Source organism: Eretmochelys imbricata, chromosome 14 (genome assembly GCF_965152235.1).
Source record: "Eretmochelys imbricata isolate rEreImb1 chromosome 14, rEreImb1.hap1, whole genome shotgun sequence".
Lineage (NCBI taxonomy): Eukaryota > Metazoa > Chordata > Testudines > Cheloniidae > Eretmochelys > Eretmochelys imbricata.
The window spans coordinates 26,310,090-26,337,468 of NC_135585.1; the positions used below are offsets into that span (position 1 = coordinate 26,310,090).

The window sequence follows — 27,379 nt, forward strand, 5'->3', positions numbered from 1 at the left end:
ATGTCGTCGGATGCTGAGATGGCCGTCTTTGGGGTGGCAGCTCCTTTCCTCCGAAAGACAGAGAAGGAGAGAATTGAGGACCAGAACAAGCCTTTCGATGCTAAGAATTCAGTCTTTGTGGTGCATCCCAAGGAATCCTATGTGAAAGGCATAATCCAGAGCCGGGAAGGAGGGAAGGTCACAGTCAAGCCTGAAAAAGGAGAAGTGAGTAAAAACAAGGAATAAGGAACAGCATTTTGTTCCTCCTCTGTTCTTAGCTGATAGAAATGGGTCTCTTCTTTCCTTCCAGACGGTGACTGTTAAGGAAGATCAAGTCTTCTCCATGAACCCTCCCAAATATGATAAAATCGAGGACATGGCAATGATGACTCATCTCCATGAACCTGCTGTCCTGTATAACCTCAAAGAGCGTTATGCAGCCTGGATGATCTATGTAAGTACAGGCTGATGTCTTTCCTGGACTTCCAAACTAACAGCTACACTAAATCATGTGGAACCCCATCACGTTATCTCCCTTTCTTTCAGACCTACTCGGGTCTCTTCTGTGTCACTGTCAACCCCTACAAGTGGCTGCCAGTGTACAACCCAGAAGTTGTGTCTGCCTACAGGGGCAAAAAACGTCAAGAGGCCCCTCCCCACATCTTCTCCATTTCTGACAACGCCTATCAGTTCATGTTAACTGGTGAGTGGCTCAACTCCTGAAAAGTGATTATAGAGTGAAAATTTCATATGAGGAATCACAATCTTCTTTCCGGGAAATATGACATGCAGCTAAAGACACCAAAAACATTCAAAACTAGCAATGTGCAAACACGAATTCATCCAAAGACAAACTGAACCTGACCCAAACATTAGCCCAGCTCTCAGAGAACTTTTTGGAAGTTCACAAGCGTGTGGTTAATGGAAAAAAGTACAGAATGTCCATATCTGCGTCTGCACATTCTGGCTCTAGCTGGGCCCAAAGAAGAACTGTAAAAAATCATGACACTGTTCTCAGGAAGCCTGATTCTTCCTGACTTTGCATCGTGTGTGTCATTTACACTTGTGCAAAGTGGTGCATCAGAATTCTCCACTCCCTTACACCTTGTGTGATAATTCACATGCACTTTGCACTCTTTTTGCACTGATGCTATGCAGATGGTTATAAATTGAGGATCAGGTCGTTATTCTGTATAACTCTTCGCTGTCCAGAGATATAAGTAGCTTCATCAGATTTCTGTAAGAGGATATTCTGTGAAAGGGAAGTGGGTATAAGTATCCTGTGATGGCTCTATTGATCTGCATGAGTTTATATTTATTATTTATTATGGCTAGGATTTTCAAAGAGGCCTAAGGGAGGTAGATGCTGAATTCCTATGGACTTTTAGTTAGTTGCCTGATGCCCTGAGGCCCCTTTGCAAATCCCAGCACTTATTTGTTTCATTCAGTTTTCAGTGAGTTCAATGTTACACAGTAACTCTTTTAAGTCACTTTGCTTCTGTCTCTTTCACAGATCGGGAGAATCAGTCAATCCTCATCACGTATGTATATTTCCCTGCTCCGGTTTTTGCTGGCTTTGCTGTGCATTACAGGAAGAAACTCTTTGGTGATGTGTTCTCTGCTTCTCTGTTTGATTTGACAGTGGAGAATCCGGTGCTGGAAAGACTGTGAACACAAAGCGTGTCATCCAGTATTTTGCAACAATTGCAGTTTCTGGGGAGAAAAAGAAGGAAGAGCCAGGCAAAATGCAAGTGAGTTGGTCACTAGAGAAGGGATTAAGTGTTCTGTTCTGAAGCTGCCATTTGGTTTAAAATGACCTTAATTTGACAATAATTGTTACTTTGTAGGGGACCCTTGAAGATCAAATCATCAGCGCCAACCCCCTGCTGGAGGCCTTTGGGAATGCCAAGACCGTGAGGAATGACAACTCCTCTCGTTTTGTAAGTCTTTTTGACAAAATTGTTCCTAGCCACAAGAGCAATGATGGGCCATATATGTTCCTACCATTAGACTGACAATATAAATGTTGGCTGAGTTTTCACACCTGCGGAAGAGACCCCAGGGCAGCTTTGCAAATCCCACTTCTGGAGTCTGTCTCTGAGGGTTTAAACGAAATAACCTTTTTTTCCTTTAAAGGGTAAATTCATCAGAATCCACTTTGGCACCACAGGGAAACTGGCTTCTGCTGACATTGAAACATGTAAGGGACCACCCTTTAAGGGTCACAATTCTCTGTCTCTCTTTCTTTCTCATGGTGTTTTCTTGTGGCTAATTATACTTTACCTGCCTTGCCAGATCTGCTGGAGAAATCTAGAGTCACTTTCCAGCTCAAGGCGGAAAGAAGCTACCACATATTTTATCAGATCATGTCCAACAAGAAGCCAGAACTAATTGGTAAGAAACGTTTTAACTCTTTTGGTGGAACTGATCACTGAGTAACACCAACTGATGAGCTTTGTTACATGAGCAATTATGGGCATGTCTACACTGCATTGTAAACCCAGGCTCAGACTCAGATTTGAGCCCAACCCCTCCTCTACAGTTCACGCTCAAATCTATCTGACTCGGGTCAGTAAGTCCTCAGGGCCAGATTCCTAGGACCCACATGGGGCGGTAGGTCCAACCTCAAATCCTGCTGTGACTTGAGACCAAGCTCGGTCATTTTGCAGTGTGGATCCTGCACAAGCCTGGGTCCCCAGAAGCAGAAAGTCTGACTCGGGTCTTTGAGCAATATGGAAGCATCAGCATGGTTCTGAGAACTAGGTCATTCAATTGTAAACCTGGGTTTACTATGCAGCATGATGCATATGCGTAAGCTTGGAAACACTGAGTCTGTAGGCATGGGGCCCACAGACCAGGGTTTACAATGGAGTGTAGGCATACCATTAAAGCCCTGTGTTACCCTCAGGCAAGTTCTGGAACAAAAATGTGACCAAAGACCAAACTGCAGCAGGGAAAAATTGGGATCTATTTTTGTTTTCAGAGATGCTTCTGATTTCCACCAACCCATATGACTTCCCCTTTGTGAGTCAAGGTGAGATCACTGTAGCCAGCATCGATGATCAGGAGGAACTCATAGCCACAGATGTGAGTAGCACAAAGAAATTAGCACAGGGATTAATACCAGAGAAGGGGTAAAATGTCTGAGTGCTTTAGGAGCTGAAATCCCATCATAAGTCAATGGGGCTTTGGCTCCTAAATCACCTAGGTGCTAGATCTTTTATGATTGTGTTGACAGAGCGCCATTGACATTCTGGGCTTCAGTTCTGATGAAAAAATGGCCATATACAAGCTGACAGGGGCAGTCATGCACTATGGGAACATGAAGTTCAAGCAGAAGCAGCGTGAGGAGCAGGCGGAGCCGGATGGCACAGAAGGTATTAGCAGAATCTGAGCTAAACTCTCAATAATACAAGCAAAAAAATGAAGCCTTAGTCATCACTTGTGCTGAGCTGGGTGTTGGCACAATCTAACTCATGGGGGAGGTGGCTATAAGGGCTGATCTAAGTTATAGCATATCTACTATAACATACCTGCTACACATGGGTGTAAATGACACATAAGGTGTAAGCATCTCAACCTCCCCATCTCTAAAATGGCCATCTTTGTAAAACAGCTTGGCTTCGCATATGAAAGGGGCAATGTAGGTGTTTTATTGCCTAACCAGCCCCAGGATTGTGCTATGAGATGAGACAGGCAGCGGGGAAGTGATGGCAGGAGAGGGCCAACATTGGGTAGTCATACTAGTTTAACATCATGAAGTTCCATTCTGTCCGAGAAGGCATGCACAGTTCCTGCCTATGCCAATGGGAGCTGCATGTTCATTCTGTGGACACAATTTGGGCCATGGTTTGAAACTGAAGAGAGACATTCTAATTTGTTTCTAGGCCAAATGCTGCACTGAAATACATCCCTTTGTAATCCTGTTGAAGCCAGTGGGGTTGCACAGCATGGAATATGGCCACTAACCTAAGTCCTTTATTCTGATCATTCAGAAATCAGAATCTCTAGACAGGCTGCACAGTAAAGTGGCAAAGAAAGAGCTTCAAAATCATCTTTTCATTCTGGCTGTTCATCTGCTTCTTTCTCCTTTAATATTTGTTATTCAGACCATATGGGATTTTTTTTGACAAATTCTTTCAATCACTTGATGTACAGACCCTCTCAATCAAATGCAAAACAATTAATCGAGAAATAAAGAAATAAAGGAAACTCTAAACTCCATAATTACTGGAGTTATTAATAGTATGTGGTAGCTGGTGAAACACGAACAGATCTCATTGCTCTTTTCTAGTAATTATAAAAGACACCAAAGTCTATTTTTGAGCTACTGGTTCATTCCTCTAACTCTTTGTTTAGTGGCTGACAAAGCTGCCTACCTGATGGGTCTGAACTCAGCTGACCTGCTCAAAGCCCTATGTTACCCCCGAGTCAAGGTTGGGAATGAATATGTGACCAAAGGTCAAACCGTGCAGCAGGTAACTATAGGTGATCTAGAACTCCTGGTTTGAATTAACACATCCGGGTTTCTTCTTCTGCTTTGTATGGTAACTCCAGTCCCTCTCGTACTGGTTTAGGTGCACAATTCGGTGGGTGCTCTGGCAAAGGCGGTCTTTGAGAAAATGTTCCTGTGGATGGTCATTCGTATCAATCAGCAGCTGGATACCAAGCAGCCCAGACAGTATTTCATTGGTGTCCTGGACATTGCTGGCTTTGAGATCTTTGATGTAAGGAGCAGAGGTTTGACAGCAGGTTCTTGGAAGGGATGCTCAGGGGTTCTGAGAACTTTGAGGATTATTTAAAAATTTAAATAATTTCCTGGAAAAGCCTGACTTTTCTGTAGAAACAGGTGTCTCTTGATCTTCTCCCACAGTAGTATGACCCTCCAATGATTTCATTTTTGGGTAGATTTTGTTTGGTACATGCAGAAATGGCAACTACACTGAAAGTGCATTCAAATTGTTAACAGGTGGTGCCTAATAGCAAAGAAATTATCGTCCACCTAATGCAAATTATTGTAGGTGTTCATGGCACCTAGAGGACAGCTCACTAACTCCCAGGCAGGCTTGCAGCCGAGTATCTGGAAATGTTTTAGTAGGCCGGAGGGCTGAGAGCTCAGAAGGATCTGGGCAAGCCCAGACTCTAATATATGATCATGATCAAGAGCATAAAAATGGCTAAGTAGGCCTGGGCCCCAGAGCACAGAAATAACTGGACAAGCCTGGGCCTTACATTCAGAAATGTCTATGAAGAGCTGAGGATCGAATCCCAAAACATCTGGCTAGTTTTAGGGAAGAGAACTCAGAATCCCACTGAAGCCCAGGTTAGTTACACAGACATGATGAGTTGAAAGAAGAGTCATTGTTAGGTATATCAGGTGTGCACAGAATTTTACAAATAGGTATATCTCCGTTTTTGCCTTTGTGTAGTACAACAGCCTGGAGCAGCTGTGCATCAACTTCACCAATGAGAAACTGCAACAGTTTTTCAACCACCACATGTTTGTGCTGGAGCAGGAGGAGTACAAGAAGGAAGGGATCGAATGGGAGTTCATTGACTTTGGGATGGACTTGGCTGCCTGTATTGAGCTCATTGAGAAGGTTCTTATGCTTTATGTGTTGAAGGGTTCTTTAGCGTCTAAAGGATTTTGCTATACTTAAGATAATTAATAAATGCATGCTCAAGTGCATGTAAATTATTTAATATACTCTGAATAATTAAATAAATATATTGGACATTGGTTGTGAAAAGGCCTCAATCCATAATTTTGGGATAGGGTCACAAGGCAGCCACACATAACTGTATGGCAACAATCCCTGTCACTGTTCACTTCCACAAAGAAAAGGACAGAGTAAGTTTTAGAACTCTTTTCAGTTACTTGGACACAGTAACTATTTGAAGGACATCTAAAGAACTGCACGGCCTCACCCCTAGACATAGAAGTTTAGAATGATTCCTGTTTCATTCACTTTAACTCTCTAGCACACAGAAAATCTGTCTAGGACTCGCAAGATGATTTTCCATACGCTATATCTTTATTATTTTCAAACCTACAGATAGATACCATAGGTAGGTTACCCTAATTTTATCTTGTTGAAGGCACATTCACTGACACAATATCCCTTCTGAACGCAACGAAGAGATGCTCACATTGTCTAGGAGGCTGATTTGTAATATCTCTTTTTCCTCTCTCTCCTCATCTGTTGCTGTGTCTTTCAGCCAATGGGTATTTTCTCCATCCTGGAAGAGGAGTGCATGTTCCCCAAGGCAACTGATGTGTCTTTTAAGAACAAGCTCTATGACCAGCATCTTGGCAAGTCCAACAACTTCCAGAAGCCCAAGCCTGCCAAAGGAAAGGCTGAGGCCCACTTTGCCCTGGTGCACTATGCTGGCACTGTGGACTACAACATCACTGGCTGGCTCGAGAAGAACAAGGATCCCCTGAATGAAACTGTCATTGGGCTGTACCAGAAATCATCACTGAAAACATTGGCTTTGCTCTTTGCCGTGTATGGTGGAGATGCAGGTAATTTCTGTGAAATCAGTATTTTCTTTGACACACAGCAGGTGGCTCCTATAGAAATAAAAAATATGCAAAATGTTCATTATCATGAGATCCTTACATTTTAATTGCATCCTTTTCTTGTATTACTCAGAGAGTGGTGGTGGTGGCAAGAAGGGAGGCAAGAAGAAGGGTTCTTCTTTCCAGACCGTCTCTGCTCTTTTCAGGGTACAGTACAGTGGTCATTATAAATCTCTTTTCTATGTGAAGGAGGAAAGAAGACCCCCTTTAATTCTGCAAAGCCTGGTTTCCAGTTAGTTCTGACATGCACAAGCTTCCTTGCTCATAAAGAGCAAAGGGCTGCAGTCCTCAATCAAACAAAACTTCCAGGCAGGTCACTAGGAGTTTTGCCTAATTAACGACATGAGAATAAGGGCCAGAGTCACTGTCGCCTCTGGATGATGTCAGAGTCACTGTCTCCTCTGGATGATGTAAAAAATGATATAAAACAAAATCATTCTCTGATATGGGGCTTAACATGTTCCTTCCCTCTACTTACCCTTTCAGAGGAAATTGATTCAGGGCCACACACTGTGCAGCCCCTCCCCCAAAATGTGGATGTTGCAATGGGGTCGGGTCTGTAGGCGCCCTTCATGTCTCTGATTATAACTGAAGAGCTGACAAGGTTACGAGTGTGTCACTTGTGTCTCACTTTCCTTCTGCCTCTCACTCCCTTCCTTTCTCATCCTCTTAAGCGTCCTGAGTCTCCCCTGCCTGACACCTTGGGTGTCACTTTCACTGGTGCAAAGGAGTACAAAAAGGGTGTACAACACTCCCAATTCAGAATTCCTCCCTCCCTCCCTCGCTCCCTCCTGTGAGTGGCAGTTTCTGACACCCACCTTGTACTCACTTTGTTCAGGTGTCAATGACTAGATGAGGTGGTGGGCAGTGGAGAGTCTGCATTCAGGGCTGTATTTTATCCTCACATGCAGTCCATTAAATTTTAAGTTCAGGATAAACTTCTGATGTTTGTCTCAGATTTTTGAAAGTTGCCTTATGTTTCAGCAATTCCAGTGTCTCTTCTACCAGTCATAATGGCCATTTCCCATAGGCTCAGTTGTACTATTTTTAATTATTTAATTTCAGTTTATTAACAAGTTTCAAAATTACAAGAAGGAGGGAGATACAGGTTAGAATGTCTCCAGCTGGTAAGACCTGACAGCTCATTTGTCTGAATTTCAAATACTGGTCAACAGTTTGCTACAAATCATGATCCCATTATAAACATTTTACTGTATTTATCAGGGCACAGATCTGCATATATCTGCATAGGTGTAACATTGGTTAACTTAAATCTTTGCTTACGGTCTCACAGGAGAATTTAAACAAGCTGATGAGCAATCTGAGAAGCACTCATCCTCACTTTGTGCGATGCATCATTCCCAATGAAACGAAGACACCCGGTAAGAAGAGCCAGTGTACAGAGATCTTAGTGAGATGCAGCCATTCCCTCTGGGCTGCACAATAAGGTACTAATTCATGCTGTGATTTATTAAGGTGCAATGGAACATGAACTCGTACTACACCAGCTAAGGTGTAACGGCGTGCTGGAAGGGATCAGAATTTGCAGGAAAGGATTCCCCAGCAGAGTCATTTACGCAGACTTTAAACAGAGGTCAGACTCCTCCAATCTCTGTTCCATTCTCTCTCTGTGTGGAATAGCTTGCCTTTTCTAACTACTTTAACTATTGTAGTCACTGCAGTGCCCACACATGCTGTGTGTATAGAAGAAATTTAGGACCAAACTGGTATACTCCCAAAAGCAGCAAAAATGCCACACTTTTCCTGTGTGTGGGGAGGGGAATGGGCTGGGTGAGCCGTGGAGTGGCCATGTCAGGTGACTATGTAGCCCTTTAAATATCATAAAGCTGAATTTCATGATGGGTCTGTCTGTGGGACCTCAGGGTAGGGGCTTCATGGGAGGACAAAGACAGTGACAGAGACATGGCCAGTGTGGCCAGAATTGTGAGCAATGTGAGCTTCTTCATATTTTGTTTTCTCCCACAGATATAGGATTTTAAATGCAAGTGCCGTTCCAGAAGGACAGTTCATGGACAGCAAGAAGGCTTCTGAGAAACTACTTGGGTCCATTGATATTGATCAGACCCAATATAAATTTGGTCACACCAAGGTACAAACACTCTGATTCAAACACCGTCTCTTTGTATTTTGTACAGAATGAAAGTGATTGTCTTTAACATTCTCTTCCTCAAGGTGTTCTTCAAAGCAGGACTTCTGGGTCTTCTAGAGGAGATGAGAGATGATAAACTGGCACAGCTTATCACCCGTACACAAGCCATGTGTCGTGGCTTCCTGATGAGAGTGGAATTCAAGAAAATGATGGAAAGAAGGTAGCAATGTACTGTATGTCTGCTGAGTCTGTGTCACCCCACAGGGGTGAAATGAACAAAATTATAGGATGGACTCCGTCTGATTTAGATCTCATTAATCCACTGTATCAAGGTGTGAGTGCTTGGGAGTAGAGCTGGATGAAAATTTTCAGACAAATAATTGATTTGTTGAAAAATGCAGTTTTAGGTCAACCAAAACAATGAATGAATTTGCTGGTAGTTTAGGCCCAAGAAAATGTCCGATCAAGATTCACAAGGGGACTTATGTGCCATTCACAAAACAACCATAGGAGGAGCCCCAGAATACCTATCAGTTAGTTTTGGTTCAACATTAGTTTTGGTTCAACCCAAACTGATTTTTTTAATTTTATTTTTCAGAACTGCCAGTGAACCAACGAATCAATTATTTGCCCAGCTCTATCTGGGAGTGTAAATCAGTCTAACTTGTATACCAAGAAGCAAGAAGAAGGTGTAATAAAGTGTGTGTTAGACTAGGGGTGGCCAACTTTAACTTACACCTTCCAGTTGGGTACTTTTATGCTAAATTCTCTTTGGCTCCTCAGCATGTGAGTTACACCAGTTCAGAGTCCCTTAGACTCCAAAACACTCATCAGAGGGAGTGGGTCAGTTACAGATGTGATGTGTAAAGAGGGAGCAAAAGTTCATTCCGGTTTGTGAGCGTGAGTCAAGACTTTAGTTCAACATGCACATTGAGGAGACCGACAGTGGAGTTTTACTCCCCCTAGACTTTCTGAGGCTCAAGCAGGTCCAGAGTCTGTAACCCTTACAGTAGTATGTTTTCATGTGAGTGGCCCCATTTGAACTCAAATGAGGCTGCTGGCTGAATAAATGGTACTCACAATATTCACAATGCATTGCAGAATCTGGCCTTTAACATTGACCACATATTCTGATTACATTATAGAGAGTCCATCTTCTGTATCCAATACAATGTTCGGTCGTTCATGAATGTCAAGCACTGGCCCTGGATGAAGCTGTACTTCAAGATCAAGCCCTTGCTGAAGAGTGCTGAATCTGAGAAGGAGATGGCCAACATGAAGGAAGAGTTTGAGAAAACGAAGGAAGAGCTTGCTAAGTCTGAGGCAAAAAGGAAAGAACTGGAGGAGAAAATGGTGACCCTCCTGCAAGAGAAAAACGACCTGCAGCTCCAAGTGCAGTCTGTGAGTATCACCAGTGCATTCGACCCTTATTGCACAGTAGAAAGGTCCAAGCTGAAGGTTCCAAATGCAACTTTCCCATGAAGCATCCTATTAATAGCACTGGGATCAGTGTTTGGCCAAGATAAAATATTCCCCGTGTTTAAAATATAAAGTATTGAAAAGAAAGTACAGGTGTATAAATAAATAAATAACAATACTCCCAGTCACGTATGACAGGTCATGCCCTAAAACAAGGTGAGAGCAAGCAAATTCGGAGAAGCAAAGTTATGCTCTTTAAGTACACCTGCCTCATCCAGGGCAACTTAGTGTGACAATGCCAGTGTATTCACAAGCCCTGATGAATTTACACATCTGCTGTACCCTTTAAATGTATTATGCCACTGATGTTGCCATCCCAGGCTGGATTAAGGCAATCTGGAGCCTCAGACATACCATGACAAGGGGCTGTCTGTGGCTCCACCCACATAGCCGCAGCCCTGTGATGTGGTCCCCCCACTCCTCCAACACACACAGTTGAAATGGCAGCGGCAGAGGGCTCCTCCCTTCCCAGAGAAGCAGTGGCCGCAGCATGAGGTCCTCTTTTCCCAGAAGAAGAGGCAGAAGGGGCCTCCTCTCCTCTGGAGCAGCAGGGGTGGATGTAGGGCTCCCTCTCTCTCTCCACAGAAGGAGAGGTGGCAGCACCCCGAGCACTTGCTTTTTGAGCCAGGATGCGCGCACGGCGGGAAAAGCAGGGGCACAGCCCCCCCGTAATTGGTGAGGGCACAGAACTCCTCTGGTGGCCCCAGGGCAGTGGAGGGACAGTGAGCTCCTCCGCCCCCAGGGTGGAGTGGGGACCTGCCCTCTGAGTTTCACGCTGGAGGGCTGCTTGCAATGCAGAGCTCTTTGCTGCAGCGCTGGGCAGCCAGATCCCCTCTTCCAGGAGCCGGGGTTCTCTGGAGCTCATTCACCCCACCCCCTTCTCTGCCTCCACCAGTTAGCGCTGAGATGGCACGCAGTGACAATCCTCTTATCCAATAGTGAGCAGTGCCTCTGGGGGTGGGGCAGGCAAGGAAGGGATCAGTCGAGGGGTGAGCACAGTGTTCCTGGATGGTGGCGGTGGGAGCACAGGGTACCCCGTGGCCGGGCTGGGTAGGAGGCGGGAGCACAGGGTCCTCAGTGGTGCCCCAAGGGGAGGGCGAGCTCCTCTGGCCCAGGGGCAGTGGGGAGGAGCACAGAATGCGCCCCCCCAAAAGGGTCAAATTTTTACTCCTGCACACGCCCCTATCCAGGGTGTCTATCCATGCACCCTTCCACTCTGGCCCCACACAGTCCTCTGCTAGGGCGGTGTCTCTGTAGCCCATCAAAACAGCAGGGCTTGGAGCTCAAACCCCAAAGAGATGACTGGGGCCATTCTGCCCTCTTGGGCAGGGCTGTCCTCAGGCATACGCAGCATACGACACTGCATAGGGCACCCGAAAATTTGGGGCACCACCAGGACAGCAGGTAAGAGCGGGTTGGCACCTGCACACCCAGCGCACGCTGCAGTCTCCTTAGGCAGGGGCCGTATTCACAGAGCCGAATGCACCGGGGCGGCGCGTTCTGTGTGAGGGAGAGGGTACAGGGGTCTCTGAGGGGAACTGTGACTCTCTGCCACTGTGAGGCAGGCCGGGCGGCTCAGTATCCTTTGCTGTCCCTCCCCTACCGGGCTGTGAGCCCAGACTACCGCAGCATCTCCTGCATACGAATGGTGGGAGAGGGGGGAATCTTCTGGGAGTCCGCGGGTGGGGGTAGTGGCTGGGCCCCAAGTCGGGCATAGGGGCACCAGCTTAATAATACTGCGTGTGGCCCCATAAATCCTAAGGATGGCCTTGCTCTCGGAACTATTGTTTTAGGCTGTCTGCAAACTCAGGCAGTTGTCACTGCATCACTTAGACTTGGCTCACATTCTCAAACTGTTCTTCATAACCCCATGGGCTAGAAACGTCCTTTTTTTCCAGACTGTTTGCTGAGGTTTTATTGCAGCCACATGACTCCAGAGTTGAAGCCCTACATACAGGCTTTTAATGCCTATGCCTTAATCTGTCCCTGTGAAAATAATGACTTTTAGAGAAAATTTTGGAGCATGAGCTACAGGATGTATATAAAAAGTTAAGGACATTTCAGTTTTTTCTTTAAAAAAATCACTCAGCAGATGATTTTGCACTGGCTTAACTCCACTATTTCTCAGCCAGGCCTGTGAAGGATTCGGCCTGAGTTTGAACACTATGTTGATGCAAAGGCTAGACCTTGCATACAGATCTGCCTCCAGGGAGCCTCACTGACGTCAGCGGGGCTCTGTGTGGATGCAGAGTCCAGCTGTGTGGAGTCATATGGCAGACATGGGCTCCATTTGCAGGATCTAGCCCCAAATTTTATATTCTCAGTTAAGCCATACTTGAGGTACCTGAGCACTAAAAATGTTTGCCAAAAATATGAACTGCTGAGAGATGCTTCATTTATGGCCAGAAATTGAAAAATATTTGTTTTTCATTTCTGAGTTGTATTGAAATTAGAGAAATTTCAGGCCAAATGGTTGTTTTTTTTTCCAGAAAATTTTAAGTGACTGATAATATGAACTACAAGTGGAAGTGTCATCAAAACCATAACTATAAAATACCTATTCCATGCTATAAAACATGCAGTAAAAGTCATTATGAGATAAACACCAGTTAAAAAAAAAAACCTTTTAGAAAAGATCCTAATAATGGATTCACTGTAGGAATCTGATGGCTTGGCTGATGCTGAGGAAAGATGTGACCAGCTGATCAAAACCAAAATCCAACTTGAAGCTAAAATTAAGGAGGTGACTGAAAGAGCAGAGGATGAGGAGGAGATGAACGCTGAGCTGACAGCCAAAAAGAGGAAACTGGAGGACGAGTGTTCAGAGCTGAAGAAAGACATTGATGACCTTGAGTTAACATTGGCCAAGGTTGAAAAGGAAAAACATGCCACAGAAAACAAGGTATAAGGCAGAATCTCTAACGAACTTTCTAAAATATGACACTGCTGGTTCACAAACAATAATGTTTTGTATCCATTTTCTTTAACTACCTTTGTTCAACTCTGCAGGTGAAAAACCTCACTGAGGAGATGGCAGTTCTGGATGAGACCATCGCTAAACTGACAAAGGAAAAGAAAGCCCTCCAGGAGGCCCATCAGCAGACCCTGGATGACCTGCAGGCAGAAGAGGACAAAGTGAACACACTGAGCAAAGCTAAAACCAAGCTGGAGCAGCAAGTGGACGATGTAGGCACAATAACATATGGAGAGAACAAAACCAGTGTGATGTTAGGCTCTTGTTCACAGAGAATTTATGGCCTTTTTCTGTTTAGCTTGAAGGGTCGCTGGAGCAAGAGAAGAAGATTCGCATGGACCTTGAAAGAGCGAAGAGGAAACTTGAAGGAGATTTGAAGCTGGCCCAGGAATCCACAATGGATTTAGAAAATGATAAACAGCAGCTGGAGGAAAAACTGAAGAAGTAGGTATGGTTTGCAGGGGGTAAACTGCAGATCCATTTTGTTCCAGCACTAACTTTTTTTTTTCCGTGTGAAAAGGAAAGACTTTGAAATCAGTCAGCTCCAAAGCAAAATTGAGGATGAGCAAGTCCTGGGCATCCAGCTGCAGAAGAAGATCAAAGAGTTACAGGCTAGTCATTAATTCTTTCTATTCTGGTCTTCAGAACGAGTTCAGTTAAAAGGAAGCCATCTTTCTTAGGCTTGGTCTGAGTTAGGTTGACATAGTCATGTTGGCCAGGGGTTTGATAAAACCACATCCCTGACTGACAGAGATTTGCCCCAGTGTAGATGCACACGAGCTGTGTTGGTTGAAGAAAGCTTCTGTCAATGTAGGTGGATGAGAGTAGGGAGAAAGGAGGGACAGTTGTATCAGGGCCCTGAGCTCAAGGGACCCCCAAAACATCTTTAACATCTGTGTAAGTAAAGTGAAATGGAAAGAGGTGGACCCAGTGAACATGATGTACCAGGGACCCAGATTTCTCTCAGTGGGTTTGGACGTAGCTACCCTAGTTCAGGGAGGTGGTGTTTCCTTGCCACCAGAATCCCCTGTTGTCAGTGTAAGCTGCATCTATTCTACGGTGTTATGCCAGCAGAACTCTGCTGACAGCCATACTGGTATAGACCCCAGAATGAAGCCACAGTTTTAGTGTTTCCTGTTGTTCTCCAGGCTCGTATTGAGGAGCTGGAGGAGGAGATAGAGGCTGAACGTGCCTCTCGGGCGAAAGCAGAGAAGCAGCGGGCTGATCTCTCCAGGGAACTCGAGGAGATCAGTGAGCGTCTGGAAGAAGCTGGTGGAGCCACAGCGGTTCAGATTGAGATGAACAAGAAGCGTGAGGCAGAATTCCAGAAAATGCGCCGAGACCTTGAGGAGGCCACTCTGCAGCACGAAGCCACAGCCGCCGCCCTCCGGAAGAAGCACGCAGACAGCACGGCAGAGCTTGGGGAGCAAATCGACAACCTGCAACGCATCAAGCAGAAGCTGGAGAAGGAGAAGAGTGAACTGAAGATGGAGATTGACGACCTGGCTAGTAACCTGGAGACTGTCTCCAAAGGCAAGGTACAGAGCTGTGTATTGAAAGTGCTGTCTTTATCCTAAGTGTTATTGCAGCTGAAAAGAACAGAGGATTTATATTTAATTATATCAAACTTTACATGTAAGCAGGGTGTAAAAGAAGGGTAAGAGCTGTACATGTATTACTATGAGTTGGTGTTTAGTAATTTTGGCACTAATATAATGATAACTAACGGGTACTTTTGGTTTATAAGATAAGAACCAAAGGCAGGGTTGAATAAAGTCTAAGGCTGATGGTCAATGTTTTGATAGGAAAGAAACTTGGAATGCAAAGGCCTCTACCTTTATTAGTCCAGGTTAATACCACGTTAGCAGGAAAGACCTTCACAATTATTATTACACTGAAACTTTAATTAAATGATTAAAATTTAAATAATAAAAGAAAAACATTAAAAACTTCTGACAGATCAATTATCTCAACATCACTCTTTTTTGCTTTCCTGTCTTTTTCTCTTTTGCCCTTCCTTCCCTCCCTCTAATCACTGTAAAGTGATGAGTTTTGTGAATAGTAAATACACAATAAATCATGATTTAAAATAAAAATCAAGGACTCTGCATCTCAACTGACAATCTGTTCCTTAATTTAAACAAGTGAGATAATATTTGAATGATTTATGACAATACATTATCACACACTACTACCTATTGTTGTGCATATCTTCTATAATCCTGCAGTCTTAGTGATATAAATCCTTACTATAGAACTGTTTTCGCTCTTAAATGCTGGCTAGCATTTTGTGGTCCATGAGAGTTGCAGATCGTGTGATCTCAGAATACAACAGAGCCAGTTGTGTAGCCTCTTTCCTTTTGCCCATTTCACATATTGCAGGCAAACCTTGAGAAGATTTGCCGCACTCTGGAAGATCAGCTTAGTGAGGTTAAGACAAAGGAAGAGGAGCACCAGCGCTTGATCAATGACCTGAGCACTCAACGAGCTCGTCTACAGACAGAAGCAGGTAAGACACTTATAAGTGTTTGCTTCAAGGTAGAAATTTGACCAGTCTATGCCTGAGAATTGGGATACTTCTGACAATGGTGAACTTATCTCTCTATGGCTTAGACTCTACCTGCCATTCTATGTGATGCCTATAAACACTCTAGATTACCATATGTCAGATCATTACCAAGTAGAAATCCCTTCTTGAATGCTTCATGCTAATAGAATAAAGACTGAAAGATTTTTGTTTTATTTTGAACACATCACTGAATGCATTGCTACCGCTGCTACTGCTAAGAATAATAAGGAAGAGAGGGGAAATGACACACTAATGACATTTGCAGAGGATACTTAATGGGGAGAGTTGCAAAACCCAGCAAGGATAAAAATAATAGAAAGGAACCCAGAGAGATTAGGAAGATGAGCAGGAAAATAATAACACAAGATGCTTTTTGGAAAGATACAACTAATAGATCTATGGGGAAATGAACCAAAGTACATGTACTTGATGGGTGGGGGAACTCTGAGAAACAGGAATGTTGAGAAAGGTCTGGGAGACACACTGGACCCCAGGCTAGATTTACGTTTGCCAACTAATATGACAACAAAGAAACTCAGTGCAGTTTTGTGTGCTGCATGGGCAAATGCATCACGTCACAAAACAGGGCGGTTCTAAACCCTCTCTGTTGAATATTGTGGGGATCATTTTTACAGCAAAGGGTTAATTTGGATGTTCCTTTGCACGTCAGAGCTAGGACTACACTTTGGGTTTTTTAAAAATAATTTTAGGCTTCAACTTTTTAATGTCAATACATGATGTAGACCTTTATTAACTACATGCAAGGCCTTTGAGTATATCAGATTCTTTTGGCATGACTATTGTCAAGGAAATAAAGACTTCCCACAATTCCATGCAAATTGTCCAGAGTCCATAGGCCTTAAAGCACTGCATTCTTTAGTCTGCAAGCAGGGAGAGGTAAGGAGCAGAGACCAAGGTGGGGTGGCAGGGGCTCTTGGGAGGGTAGAGTAAGCTACCTGTTTGAGGCTTCTAGAAGGGGATGGGTCTAGGGGCTCATGGGCTAGGGAGGTCAGGGTGGTATGGTGGGGGGCACCTTGAAGGGGAAGAGGAGGGTCCGGCTGGAGGGGGTGTCTGGGAGGGGAAGAGGAGGATCAGGCTGACTGGGGGAAGCCTGGGAGGGGACGAGGGGGGTCAGGGTGCTGGGGGATACCTGGGAGGAGAAGAAGGGGGGGGTCAGGCTGGTGGGGGGTGTCTATATGAAGAAGAAGAGGGACAGGCTAGCGTGTGTGTCCAGGGATCGGAGATCAGTGGCCGGTGTTTCTGACTCTCAGAGGTGGCAATCCCCTTTGGGTCCCATTAAATCTGGCCCGGCTGTCCCTGCTGTCATGACGGGGGCGGGGGAGGCGGCTGGGCCAGACTTCAGTGAGTGGTGTAGGTGTATGGGGTTGCAGGCTACCCAGGTTTGGCACCGTGGGCAGATAAACTGGCAGGTCTGGCGCCCTAGGCACTGGGTCTCTTCTTAGTGCTCTCCGAATGGCCATGGCGATCAGAGACACCTAAGAGGAGGGGGCTTCTGGGAGGAGTCTGGTTTCTTGGGTCACTTTTTGGACTTCAGCTTGTTCATGTCTCCTTCTGCCTCTTTGTCATCTTGGGGTTCTGGGAGCTGGGCATCTTGGTACTCAAGTCCACCTTTCTTCTCAGGGGAAAAGAACCAGTTTGCTTGCTTGCTCGGCTGGTGAAGCCCAATCCCACAATTGGTGTCTCAGAGTCAGTCCCTTATTTATATAGATTTGGATCCAACATGTGTCCAGAGCCAGCTGAGGCTCAGAGCCCCTTTCCCTGAGGAGCTGGCAGAGTTCCTCTCTGAGCCCTGCCTGTTTTTCAAAGGCAGCGAAGCATCTGTGGCTCAGGAGGCTCACTCAGTTTCCAATGCACTAATGTACTTGCTCTTTTCTGATTTGTATGGTCTCTGGCAAGTTTTGCTTTCATCGAGAACTTTCCCCCTGTATCTGGAGAGCCAACTGGGCACTGTCACGTTAATTTCTAAGTCCCATTTCATAAATCTACCCCAGCAAATTAGCTTACTTAGCAAATGTTTTCCAGAGCAAAAGAAGAGACAGAGAGTTGGTATTAAATTTTAATAAATGGCCATGTATATTTAAATTAAATATTCTAGATCTATTGATACTAATATATTTCATATTCAATTTTTAAAAAGTCTTCTCTGAACTTTCTCTACCAGTTTAGAATAGTTATCTCATCTGGTTATTTTGGGAAAGTCCTGGTGGCAAGATCCAATCTCTCAGGGTATGTCTACACTGAAAGGAAGCCCAGGGTTCAAGCTCAAGCCTAACCCCCTTTTTGTTTACACACAAATCACACTAACCATGGGTTCAGACACAGGGTCCCAGGACCCCACGGGGATGGAGGGGCCAAGCCTGAGTCAAGCCAGGACTCAGGGTCCAAGCCCTATTGCTTTGCAGTGTAGACATTGCCCCACAGGACTCATGCTCTGGGAGTTTTCCAAAAGTACTGCACAACTCCACAGGCTGACTTCCTTTGTTCACTGCACCATGAACAAAGGGCTAGAGTGGCCACATTTTGGGATGGTGCTAAGAAGTCTGGGACATGGGTGGCTGAACTCGGTCCCGCACAATGTAGCATAGACGTTGGAGCCCCAGGTTGGGACCCAGGATTCAGCAGTTCCTAACCTGAGGTTACAAATGAATGTAGATTCTCAAACCTTAGGTTAACAGGCCCAAGGTCTTCTAACTCGAGTTCTACTAACCTTGGGCTTACATTGCAATGTAGACAGACCCCAAAGGTGGATAAGTTATTATTCCTGATGTCCAGTATGTGAAAAAAACAATGCTAAGTCCTAAGTGAGGTTATGAAGGCATCTTTATTGTCAAGAGTGAAAGGAAGCAACCAAATCTCATTGCAAAGCTACCATGTTATTGGGCTTGGCTGGCACAGACATTCATTTTAGTTCTGGGAGACTGAGCTCAAACTTGTGTGGCTGTACAGTGAGCAGAAAACTTCCACTCTGAGCCCGGAAACTAAATCCATGGTCCTACTCTGAAATCAATAGGTGCAAGAGGAAAATGATTGGGATACAGGTGCTCTCTCCCTGATTCTCAGAAGGCTGTCTATATCTCTCCCTCTATAGACACATTTGGATCATTCGAGTCTTGGCACAATGCCAAGTTAACTGAGCCACGCTGCCATATTTACAGACTGTATATCACATGCTGTGTCTAGGGTTTAAGGAAGATAAGGGGCTCCCGATTTCCACAGTGCACAAAGCTCCAAAATTCTTTAATCCAACCCTGACCAAGGGGATGAAGGAACTAGTAATGAAAAATGATTTAATAAGATAATAACAAACAGTGTGGCTAAGTGATAACTTAGTTTATTTTAATGGAAATACGAAGGGTGGAAGACTGTGTTTAGTGTGATGCACCAAGGGTATAAGTAGGACTATTGGAATGAAACTAAGAAAAGAAAATTTAGACTCAATATTAGGGAAACCTTCCTGACAGTGAGATGTATTAGACTTCCACAGGTGATGAGTCTATAAAATTATATGGGACTAGAAAAGTGGATTAGAAAATGTACTCTAGGGAACAAGAGATTGGCAGAGAGATAGACTGGATGATGTAACAGGAGTTTCTCACAGCTAACATATGATTTTGTCTCATTTGTGAAAAAACATTGTTTCCATCATTTTTATTTGAGTCTCATTAAATCCCTCCTATTTCACTTTGTCCTTTTCAGGTGAATTTTCACGCCAGGTAGAGGAAAAAGATACATTAGTTTCTCAGCTCTCAAGAGGCAAGCAGGCTTTTACCCAACAGATTGAGGAACTGAAGAGGCACTTAGAGGAGGAGATAAAGGTGAGGATTTTTCCAACAGTATTGTCTTCATCTGAAGGTTGGCGGTTTCATTTGGTGCCTGATTCATCGTCTACAAAGGATGCTTTAACCTCATATAAAATCATATCAGTCTGGAAACTAGACAGTGTATTTATATTTATCCAGATCAATTTTAAATGCCCCCTACAATGGGGTTTCTACCACTCCATCGGCTGACGGAGGACACTGTCAGAAGGATCCCCAGGATATTTAACTACATCACTGTGCTACTCCTGTTGTGTCTCCAGGCTAAGAACGCACTGGCCCACGCCTTGCAGTCTGCTCGCCATGACTGCGACTTGCTCCGGGAACAATACGAGGAGGAGCAGGAAGCGAAAGGTGAGCTGCAACGTGCCCTGTCCAAGGCCAACAGTGAAGTTGCCCAGTGGAGAACCAAATACGAGACGGATGCCATTCAGCGCACAGAGGAACTGGAAGAGGCCAAGTACGTGCTGGGATGGGGGGAGGGCTGGAAGAAACCAAGAATGTAATGTGGAAATGGGAAGAGGCCAACGATATGCCCAGAACATGGAGTATATGGGGCCCAGGTGTGATGGTAGAGAAAAAGAAAAACTAAAGTGTATATATCTCCTGGGAAACAAAAGGGGGACAGTCCAAGTGCAGTAGTGTCTCCAAGATTAGGAGAGGGCACATATTATGTATGCACTCGGGTCACAGCCCAGAAGAGGTGATTCTGCTCTCACAAATCCCAGAGCAGCTGCACACAGATTTCTTCCCATACTGCTCACTAAATGGGAGCCGTATTTACTCACTAAGTGGGAGCTGTATTTACAATCTTCCAGGAAGAAGCTTGCCCAGCGTCTGCAGGATGCTGAAGAACATGTTGAAGCTGTGAATTCCAAATGTGCTTCCCTTGAAAAGACGAAGCAGAGGCTGCAGAATGAAGTGGAGGACCTGATGATTGATGTGGAAAGATCTAATGCTGCCTGCGCAGCTCTGGATAAGAAGCAGAGGAATTTCGATAAGGTATTTCAGCCTTGTGGGTGTTGGATGGAGCATCCGCTAGTGATCTCCGTTGCTTAGACTAAGGTCTTGTTGTTCTTTAGGTTCTAGCAGAATGGAAGCAGAAATATGAGGAAACGCAGGCTGAACTGGAAGCTTCCCAGAAGGAGTCTCGCTCGCTCAGCACGGAACTGTTTAAGATGAAGAATGCTTATGAGGAAACCTTGGATCAACTTGAAACTCTGAAGCGTGAGAACAAGAATTTGCAGCGTAAGTCCCCGGATTTCTTCTCCTAACATGGGGCTTCTGGAAAGCTTGTCAACACTCTAAAGTGAAAAGAAAAGGAGTACTTGTGGCACCTTAAAGACTAACCAATTTATCTGAGCAGCTGATGAAGTGAGCTGTAGCTCACAAAAGCTTATGCTCAGATAAATTGGTTAGTCTCTAAGGTGCCACAAGTACTCCTTTTCTTTTTGTGAATACAGACTAACACGGCTGCTACTCTGAACTCTAAAGTGAATCTGTCTGTGCCTGTGGCATTGCTAAGGAGCCTCTCTCTCTTTGGGCCCTTTGTCTGATTGCGTTATTTGTCTGTAACCCAACAGAGGAGATTTCTGACCTCACAGAGCAGATTGCAGAAGGGGGAAAGACCATCCATGAGCTGGAGAAAATGAAGAAGCAGATTGAGCAAGAGAAATCAGAAATCCAGTCCGCTCTGGAGGAAGCTGAGGTACACATGCCATTAGTCACTGCTTTACAAAGAGAGAGTCAAAAACCTTGGAGCTGTATCCTGTTGTAAACACGGTGGGATAATTCACAGGGACAGGAGGACAGCACATGCTGTGCTGGAAGCTATGTACTCAGTGCCCATGCTACCCACAGCACTACAATCCAGTTTGTGGGAGCATCTAACACTTTATGTGGAAGGAAAAAACTATTTTTGTCCCTTTATTGACCCTTCACTTGCTCTTGTTAAGGCTTCCCTAGAACATGAAGAGGGCAAAATCCTCCGCATCCAACTTGAGCTGAACCAGGTAAAGTCTGAAATTGACAGGAAGATTGCTGAGAAAGATGAGGAAATTGAACAGCTGAAGAGAAACCATGTCAGAGTTGTGGAGTCCATGCAGAGCACCCTGGATGCTGAGATCAGGAGCAGAAACGAAGCCCTGAGGCTAAAGAAGAAGATGGAGGGGGATCTGAATGAAATGGAGATCCAGCTGAGCCATGCCAGCCGCCTGGCTGCAGAGGCACAGAAGAATCTGCGAAACACACAAGGAGTGCTCAAGGTACACTAAGCCACACATGCCTAGTGCGATAGTTCAGCTGGTCTTTTCAGCATGCCAAGGAGTCTGTGCCTCCAGGTAATTTCTCTCACTCGTTTTACAGGATACCCAGATTCACTTGGATGATGCTCTCCGAAGCCAAGAAGACCTGAAGGAGCAGGTGGCCATGGTAGAGCGCAGAGCTAACCTGATGCTGGCCGAAATTGAGGAGCTGAGGGCAGCTCTGGAACAGACAGAGAGGGCCAGGAAGGTGGCTGAACAGGAGCTTCTGGATGCAAGTGAACGAGTTCAGCTCCTGCACACCCAGGTCAGGGTCTAGTGTGAAAAGAAATCCCACAAACCCCTAAGCAGGCGACTGCTCTGTAGGTATCCTGCTCCAAAGAGCAGCGCTAGAGGGTGTTTAGAAGATTTTTGTTCCTGAAATGGCCTTTACGCTAATGTCCATAGGATGGACCTTTGTTAAACAGAAAGCAAGAAGCTGCAAGGCCCTCCTTGGTTTCCCTCATGTTGCTTTGTTGAAGGCGACACAGGGATGACGAAGGTTATAATTGCAGTGATGTGATGGAGGGGGCAAGTGTCTCAGAGGCTCTGGGAGTGGCTTTCCTGCCTCTTATACAGTTTCCATCATTGGATACTTTTAAGTCATCTCTGCCATCCCCCTGGGGCTCAGGAGGTATTTCTACACAGTGATTATTTTGTTTTGGAATGGACCAGATTTACAACAATTGGCACATAGGGTTTGCCACAAGCTATGGAGGTAACGTTTGTGAGAGCTCTTAAAATATTCACAGCACATTCTCCAAAGAGCAGAGATAGGCAGTGATAAGAAGCAGTAAAGACCTTGTCTGAAATGAGCATTGTGGCAATATTCAGTAGGATAGACCATTGCTGAAATGGAAGCAGAAACCTGCAAGTCCATGCTGAAGGCTATATGGGGGTTGTGAAGGTCAGAGGCAATTACAGCAATACTTGAAGTTGAGTGATGGAGGGGGATATCAGGGGCCTCAGGTAGCCTTTTGGAATCATTCTGAACCAGTCCGAAGGGAGAGCTGGTGGGTTTCCTGCCTCAGACGTAGTTGTTGTTGATGGATACTGTTAAATCATCTTTACAGAGATGATATTTGGGGCTCAGAAAGTGTTTCTAAAGGGCAATTATTTTGCTTTTGGAGCTGACCAGATTGCACCACCTGGCAGGTATTTCCAACCTATTTTCACAAGGGATGATATCACCAGTAGACCTTAAAAGATTATCTTCTTTTTGTACCCTTCTGTAATGACACACGTTGAAGTGTGTGCTATACTAAATTGTCAATACATGGCAATATAATCAAATGTGTGTGAGGTGCTTTCTGTGTTTATTTGCCAAGTACTCCTTACTGCTACCTTTATTAAGGCAATGAGAAAGATTTTTCTTTGTATTAATATATTCTTTATTCACTCACTACTTCTGTCCTTCCTGCAAGCACACCGCCTTGGTATACAGGGTTTGTCACAGACTGGGTGGGGAGGGGTAATGTTTTTGAGAGCTCTATCAAAATATTCACAGCACGTCACTATCTGCCAATGTTCTGCAGTGATAATTCATTTAGAGGAGAGTTCTGTTTTACAAAATGTTAATAGTAACCTGTACATTAAACACAAATATTCAGTTCATGCTCCAGAGTCAATATTTTGGGACTAACTGTAACCACGTCTTATCTATTGTTGTTAAACAGAACACCAGCCTGATCAACACGAAGAAGAAGCTGGAAACAGACATTTCCCAAATCCAGAGTGAAATGGAGGAGACAATTCAGGAAGCGCGTAATGCAGAAGAGAAGGCCAAGAAGGCAATCACTGATGTGAGTTGAAGGCACCTTTCTTTGGAGAACATGGCCGTGTTTGCACCTGAAATGGCTGGTTTTCTGGACCAGTTTCCTTTCTTTACTCACTAGGCGGCCATGATGGTGGAGGAGCTGAAGAAGGAGCAGGACACCAGTGCCCACCTGGAGAGGATGAAGAAGAACCTGGACCAGACGGTGAAGGACCTGCAACTCCGTCTGGATGAGGCAGAGCAGCTGGCACTGAAGGGTGGCAAGAAGCATATCCAGAAACTGGAGGCCAGAGTGCGTATTCCCCATATTTGTGCATTTAGGAGCATTTCCTATGTCCAGTCACAGTGAAACTCAACGATCCATTTCTCATTCCAGGTGCGTGAGCTGGAAGGTGAGGTTGACAATGAGCAGAAACGTAGTGCTGATGCTATCAAGGGTATGCGCAAGTATGAGAGAAGAGTAAAGGAACTGACCTATCAGGTAAGGAGGGAGGCCCTTTGTGCTGTCACATCCTTCTCCGGGGAGCACGAATTGTTTGCATGTGAACCTGCAGCACAGAATTTTTATTGCCATTCTCAAACAGCAAGACTGTTAACAGTAATACTATGGAAAAACAAAGAGTTCATCAGGAAATCATTTGAAAGACTATTAAAATATCCATGTTATAATCTTTATTATCCTACTTACCAAAACGTTTTATTCGCAACATTGCTTTCACTGTGTAATATGAAGGAAATAGACAAATAATTTGGAAATGAAATGACTTTTTTCCATTACAAACTGTTCCTAGACCGAGGAGGACCGCAAGAATGTTTTCAGGCTCCAGGATCTGGTAGACAAACTACAACTGAAAGTGAAAGCTTACAAGAGACAAGCTGAGGAGGCTGTAAGTATCATTCTGAGGTGGGCGAATATTCATCCTCTGATGGGATAGAAATTCTGTTACTTCGAGGAGAATGATATTAAGTTTTTTTCCACTAATTGTCTGTCTGTATGTCTGCCTATCTAAGCCCCTGGAATTTGTTCGATGCCTTGTGGCTGTTTTTTGCACAACAGCTCAAGTACACAGAGAATTAGTTTGTGTTGGTCATGATAACATCCCTTGTGGACACCTGGATGACTTCAGAGCAACATCGTTGGGAGAGGGCTTCCCACAACACAGTGCCAACCCAGAACAATGGATCTGGGAGGCTGCAGTAAACACAATTTCATTCAGATACAAATAATTCCTTTAAGTTGCAATTTTGCCAGAGCCAGAAAATGCTGTCACATTATCAAAGAATGTTTCTTCCCCTGGGGCAATGGCTGAGGGACTTTGGTCTTGGAACAAATCAGGATTTGTGTACATCGTAGCAGAGCTTGCACATCCTTTGGCCTGTACCTGCTCAGTTTACCACTCTTCTACATTCTTTAGCATGGTGTTATCAGTCTGGTGGAATATTTACACTCCACCTGTTTTTCAGGGGTGCTTGTACATTTCTTGAAAAGAATTTGTAACAGAAGCTTATGAGCAACTGAGAAAGGGGTTAGAATGGAAGCTACCTGACCTACAGTATACACTACCTACTCAAATATTAAGTACATACAGTAAATACCACTAAAGTCTTTTTAATATAAAACTCCCTCTTGTCTTGTCCCAGAATGTAAATCACCTGTCCAGTAGCACTTCTCATTATTTAAATCCCCACTATCTATCAGAATACTTTTGATTTTCCTGCAACAATACACATAAATAAGGAGCCACTCCGTGTGTGTGTGTGTGTTTCACACAGATAGATAGATTTGCACTAGGGAACTAAAACTTTTTTGAGTTTTTTGTGACAGGTTTATAGTGCTTTTGATATAACACAACTGATCTGTTCCTTTCATTCAGTTCTGTCTTCCTCTTCCTTGTAAGATGCATCTCGCTAGAAAGTACCAATTGCCCTTTTCTTGCAAAACCATGAGCACACATTCTAATTGTATGAAAGGTAATTTTTGGGGAATCTAATAAAAAATCAGCAAATAGGAGATATTTTAGACTGCTCAGCTGAAGCGTTCCCCTTAAAATGCTTATGATCTGGAATGGTGTGCATCTGGCATTCGGATTTCTTCACTGTCCCATCCACCTATGAGTCTATGAGTCTAGGTACAAGGAACCTACATCCACCGTAAGATAAACTTTTAGTAACAATCATGTTTACTGTCATTTTGCAAATGCAAAAGACTCCAGAATTATCAGTGAACATACACAGCTAAAGATACATAACTCTTAAATGTTTGCAAAGGTATTTCAATTAGTTTTAAATAAATTTTCTAAATTAGAAAATGATGAGGTAAGACGTGGTCAGTGGGTGACAGAGTCTGGGCCTTCCTCTCAGCAAACAATTGCATCCAATCAAGTCCCAAATGTGGGAGAAGGGAAACTATTAGCCTTTTGGTTTTCACAACACTTTCTCACCATCCTCAGGAGGAACTATCCAATGTCAATCTCACCAAGTTCCGCAAGATCCAGCACGAGCTGGAAGAGGCTGAGGAGCGGGCTGACATTGCAGAGTCCCAGGTCAATAAGCTCCGGGTGAAGAGCCGAGAGGTTCACAAGAAGATTGAAGGAGAAGAGTGAGGATGTCTCCATGCTGCAAACTGACTGAAGAAATGCACAAAATGTGAATCTCTCCGTCACTTTGCTTTGTAATTATTGTTTATTCTGTCCTCAGTGTCTAGTAAATAAAGATTATAGACAGCTTTGCATACAAAGAACCAGAAGTGGCTTTTGTGTTGTATTCATTAGCTCTAGAGTCTTATTAAGGTTTGTGCACTTATATTTTCCTAACCAAACATACACTAAATATTTGTAAACTGTCATCCCTACATTTTTAAAGAATTTGGGCCACCATTAAGATAATCCAATCTGACCTCATGCAAATACAAGGCCACAGAATTCACCCAGGAATTCTTGGAGTAGAGGAAGTTATTCTTCTATATGATGTAAGTGAATGCTGTCAACCCATCCAGTCTTGATTCAAAGCCACCAAGCAATGAGGAAGTTACCACATCCCTTGGTAATCTGTTCCACTGGTTAATTGCTCACACCGTTAACAAGTTGTATCTTATTTCCAATTTGAATTTTTCTAAATTCAACTTCCTGGAAGTTGTGTTACATGAAATTGATCCCACAAATCAGATCTGGCCGTGCTATTATGGTAGGTCCCCTGCTTTCCCTTCGTATGATGAGTGAGGGCGCTGCCTGTTGCCCCTATTCTTGGGCGTTGAGGGCTCCGCTAGTGCCCTGGTAGGAGAGAGAAGGGGAGCGGGGAAGGGACCCGGGCCCATACTCTGCTCCGGGTCCCAGATCCTTCAGCTTCATGGGCTTCCTGCCCTCTCCCCCGTTGGGCAGGTTTTCTCTCAGTCCTGTGTGCTGGGCAGTCCCTGTGCTTTGCTTGAGCAGGGTTTCCCTTCCTCTGGTTCTCCGATCCTCTGGTTAACAACAGTACTCCAAACTACAGTCAGCTCTCCTTCCCGCTCCCTGTCTGACTGAAGCAGGGGTTTTTATTAGGTCTCTGGCAGGGCCTTAATTGTTTCCAGGTGCTCTAATTAACCTTTAGTAGCCTCTCCTCAGTCCACAGGGATTAACGCTCTGATCATCCTGAGGCTTATGCATCTCCCATCTATCATTCTCCTGCTTCCCTCTGGCCCTGCTGTATCACATATCTTCCCTCCCGCTCCCAGCCCCGCTCACCACCACAGGGTTGGGCTACTTGGGATCAGAGGCAGTGCTGTCGCAACAGGCCA

The 27,379-nt window shown here is 44.5% G+C and overlaps 1 protein-coding gene across 1 annotated transcript; it reads left to right on the top strand.

Moving 5' to 3' along the window:
- LOC144274253 (myosin-1B) lies at window positions 1–26,210 on the top strand. Its single transcript, XM_077832916.1, has 38 exons — window positions 1–204; window positions 290–433; window positions 526–682; window positions 1,493–1,520; window positions 1,622–1,730; window positions 1,827–1,919; window positions 2,116–2,179; window positions 2,275–2,373; window positions 2,963–3,066; window positions 3,218–3,356; window positions 4,339–4,457; window positions 4,557–4,706; window positions 5,409–5,579; window positions 6,199–6,505; window positions 6,636–6,709; window positions 7,857–7,944; window positions 8,039–8,156; window positions 8,549–8,672; window positions 8,756–8,892; window positions 9,818–10,073; window positions 12,811–13,053; window positions 13,161–13,337; window positions 13,424–13,569; window positions 13,646–13,736; window positions 14,274–14,663; window positions 15,508–15,634; window positions 19,412–19,530; window positions 19,797–19,993; window positions 20,352–20,535; window positions 20,616–20,781; window positions 21,117–21,241; window positions 21,489–21,797; window positions 21,898–22,101; window positions 23,510–23,635; window positions 23,729–23,899; window positions 23,984–24,088; window positions 24,399–24,494; window positions 26,058–26,210. Exons 1-38 carry the CDS (start codon window positions 1–3, stop codon window positions 26,208–26,210), a joined length of 5,814 nt encoding a protein of 1,937 aa, XP_077689042.1.
- The last annotated feature ends 1,169 nt before the right edge of the window (window positions 26,211–27,379 follow it).

Bases quoted from the DNA above. Each gene is read 5' to 3' on its own strand.
- LOC144274253 (XM_077832916.1), top strand. From the start codon at position 1: ATGTCGTCGGATGCTGAGATGGCCGTCTTTGGGGTGGCAGCTCCTTTC. The intron at 1,731-1,826 runs GTGAGTTGGTCA...GTTACTTTGTAG, and splicing joins AAGAGCCAGGCAAAATGCAA to GGGACCCTTGAAGATCAAAT. The intron at 8,673-8,755 runs GTACAAACACTC...CTCTTCCTCAAG, and splicing joins ATAAATTTGGTCACACCAAG to GTGTTCTTCAAAGCAGGACT.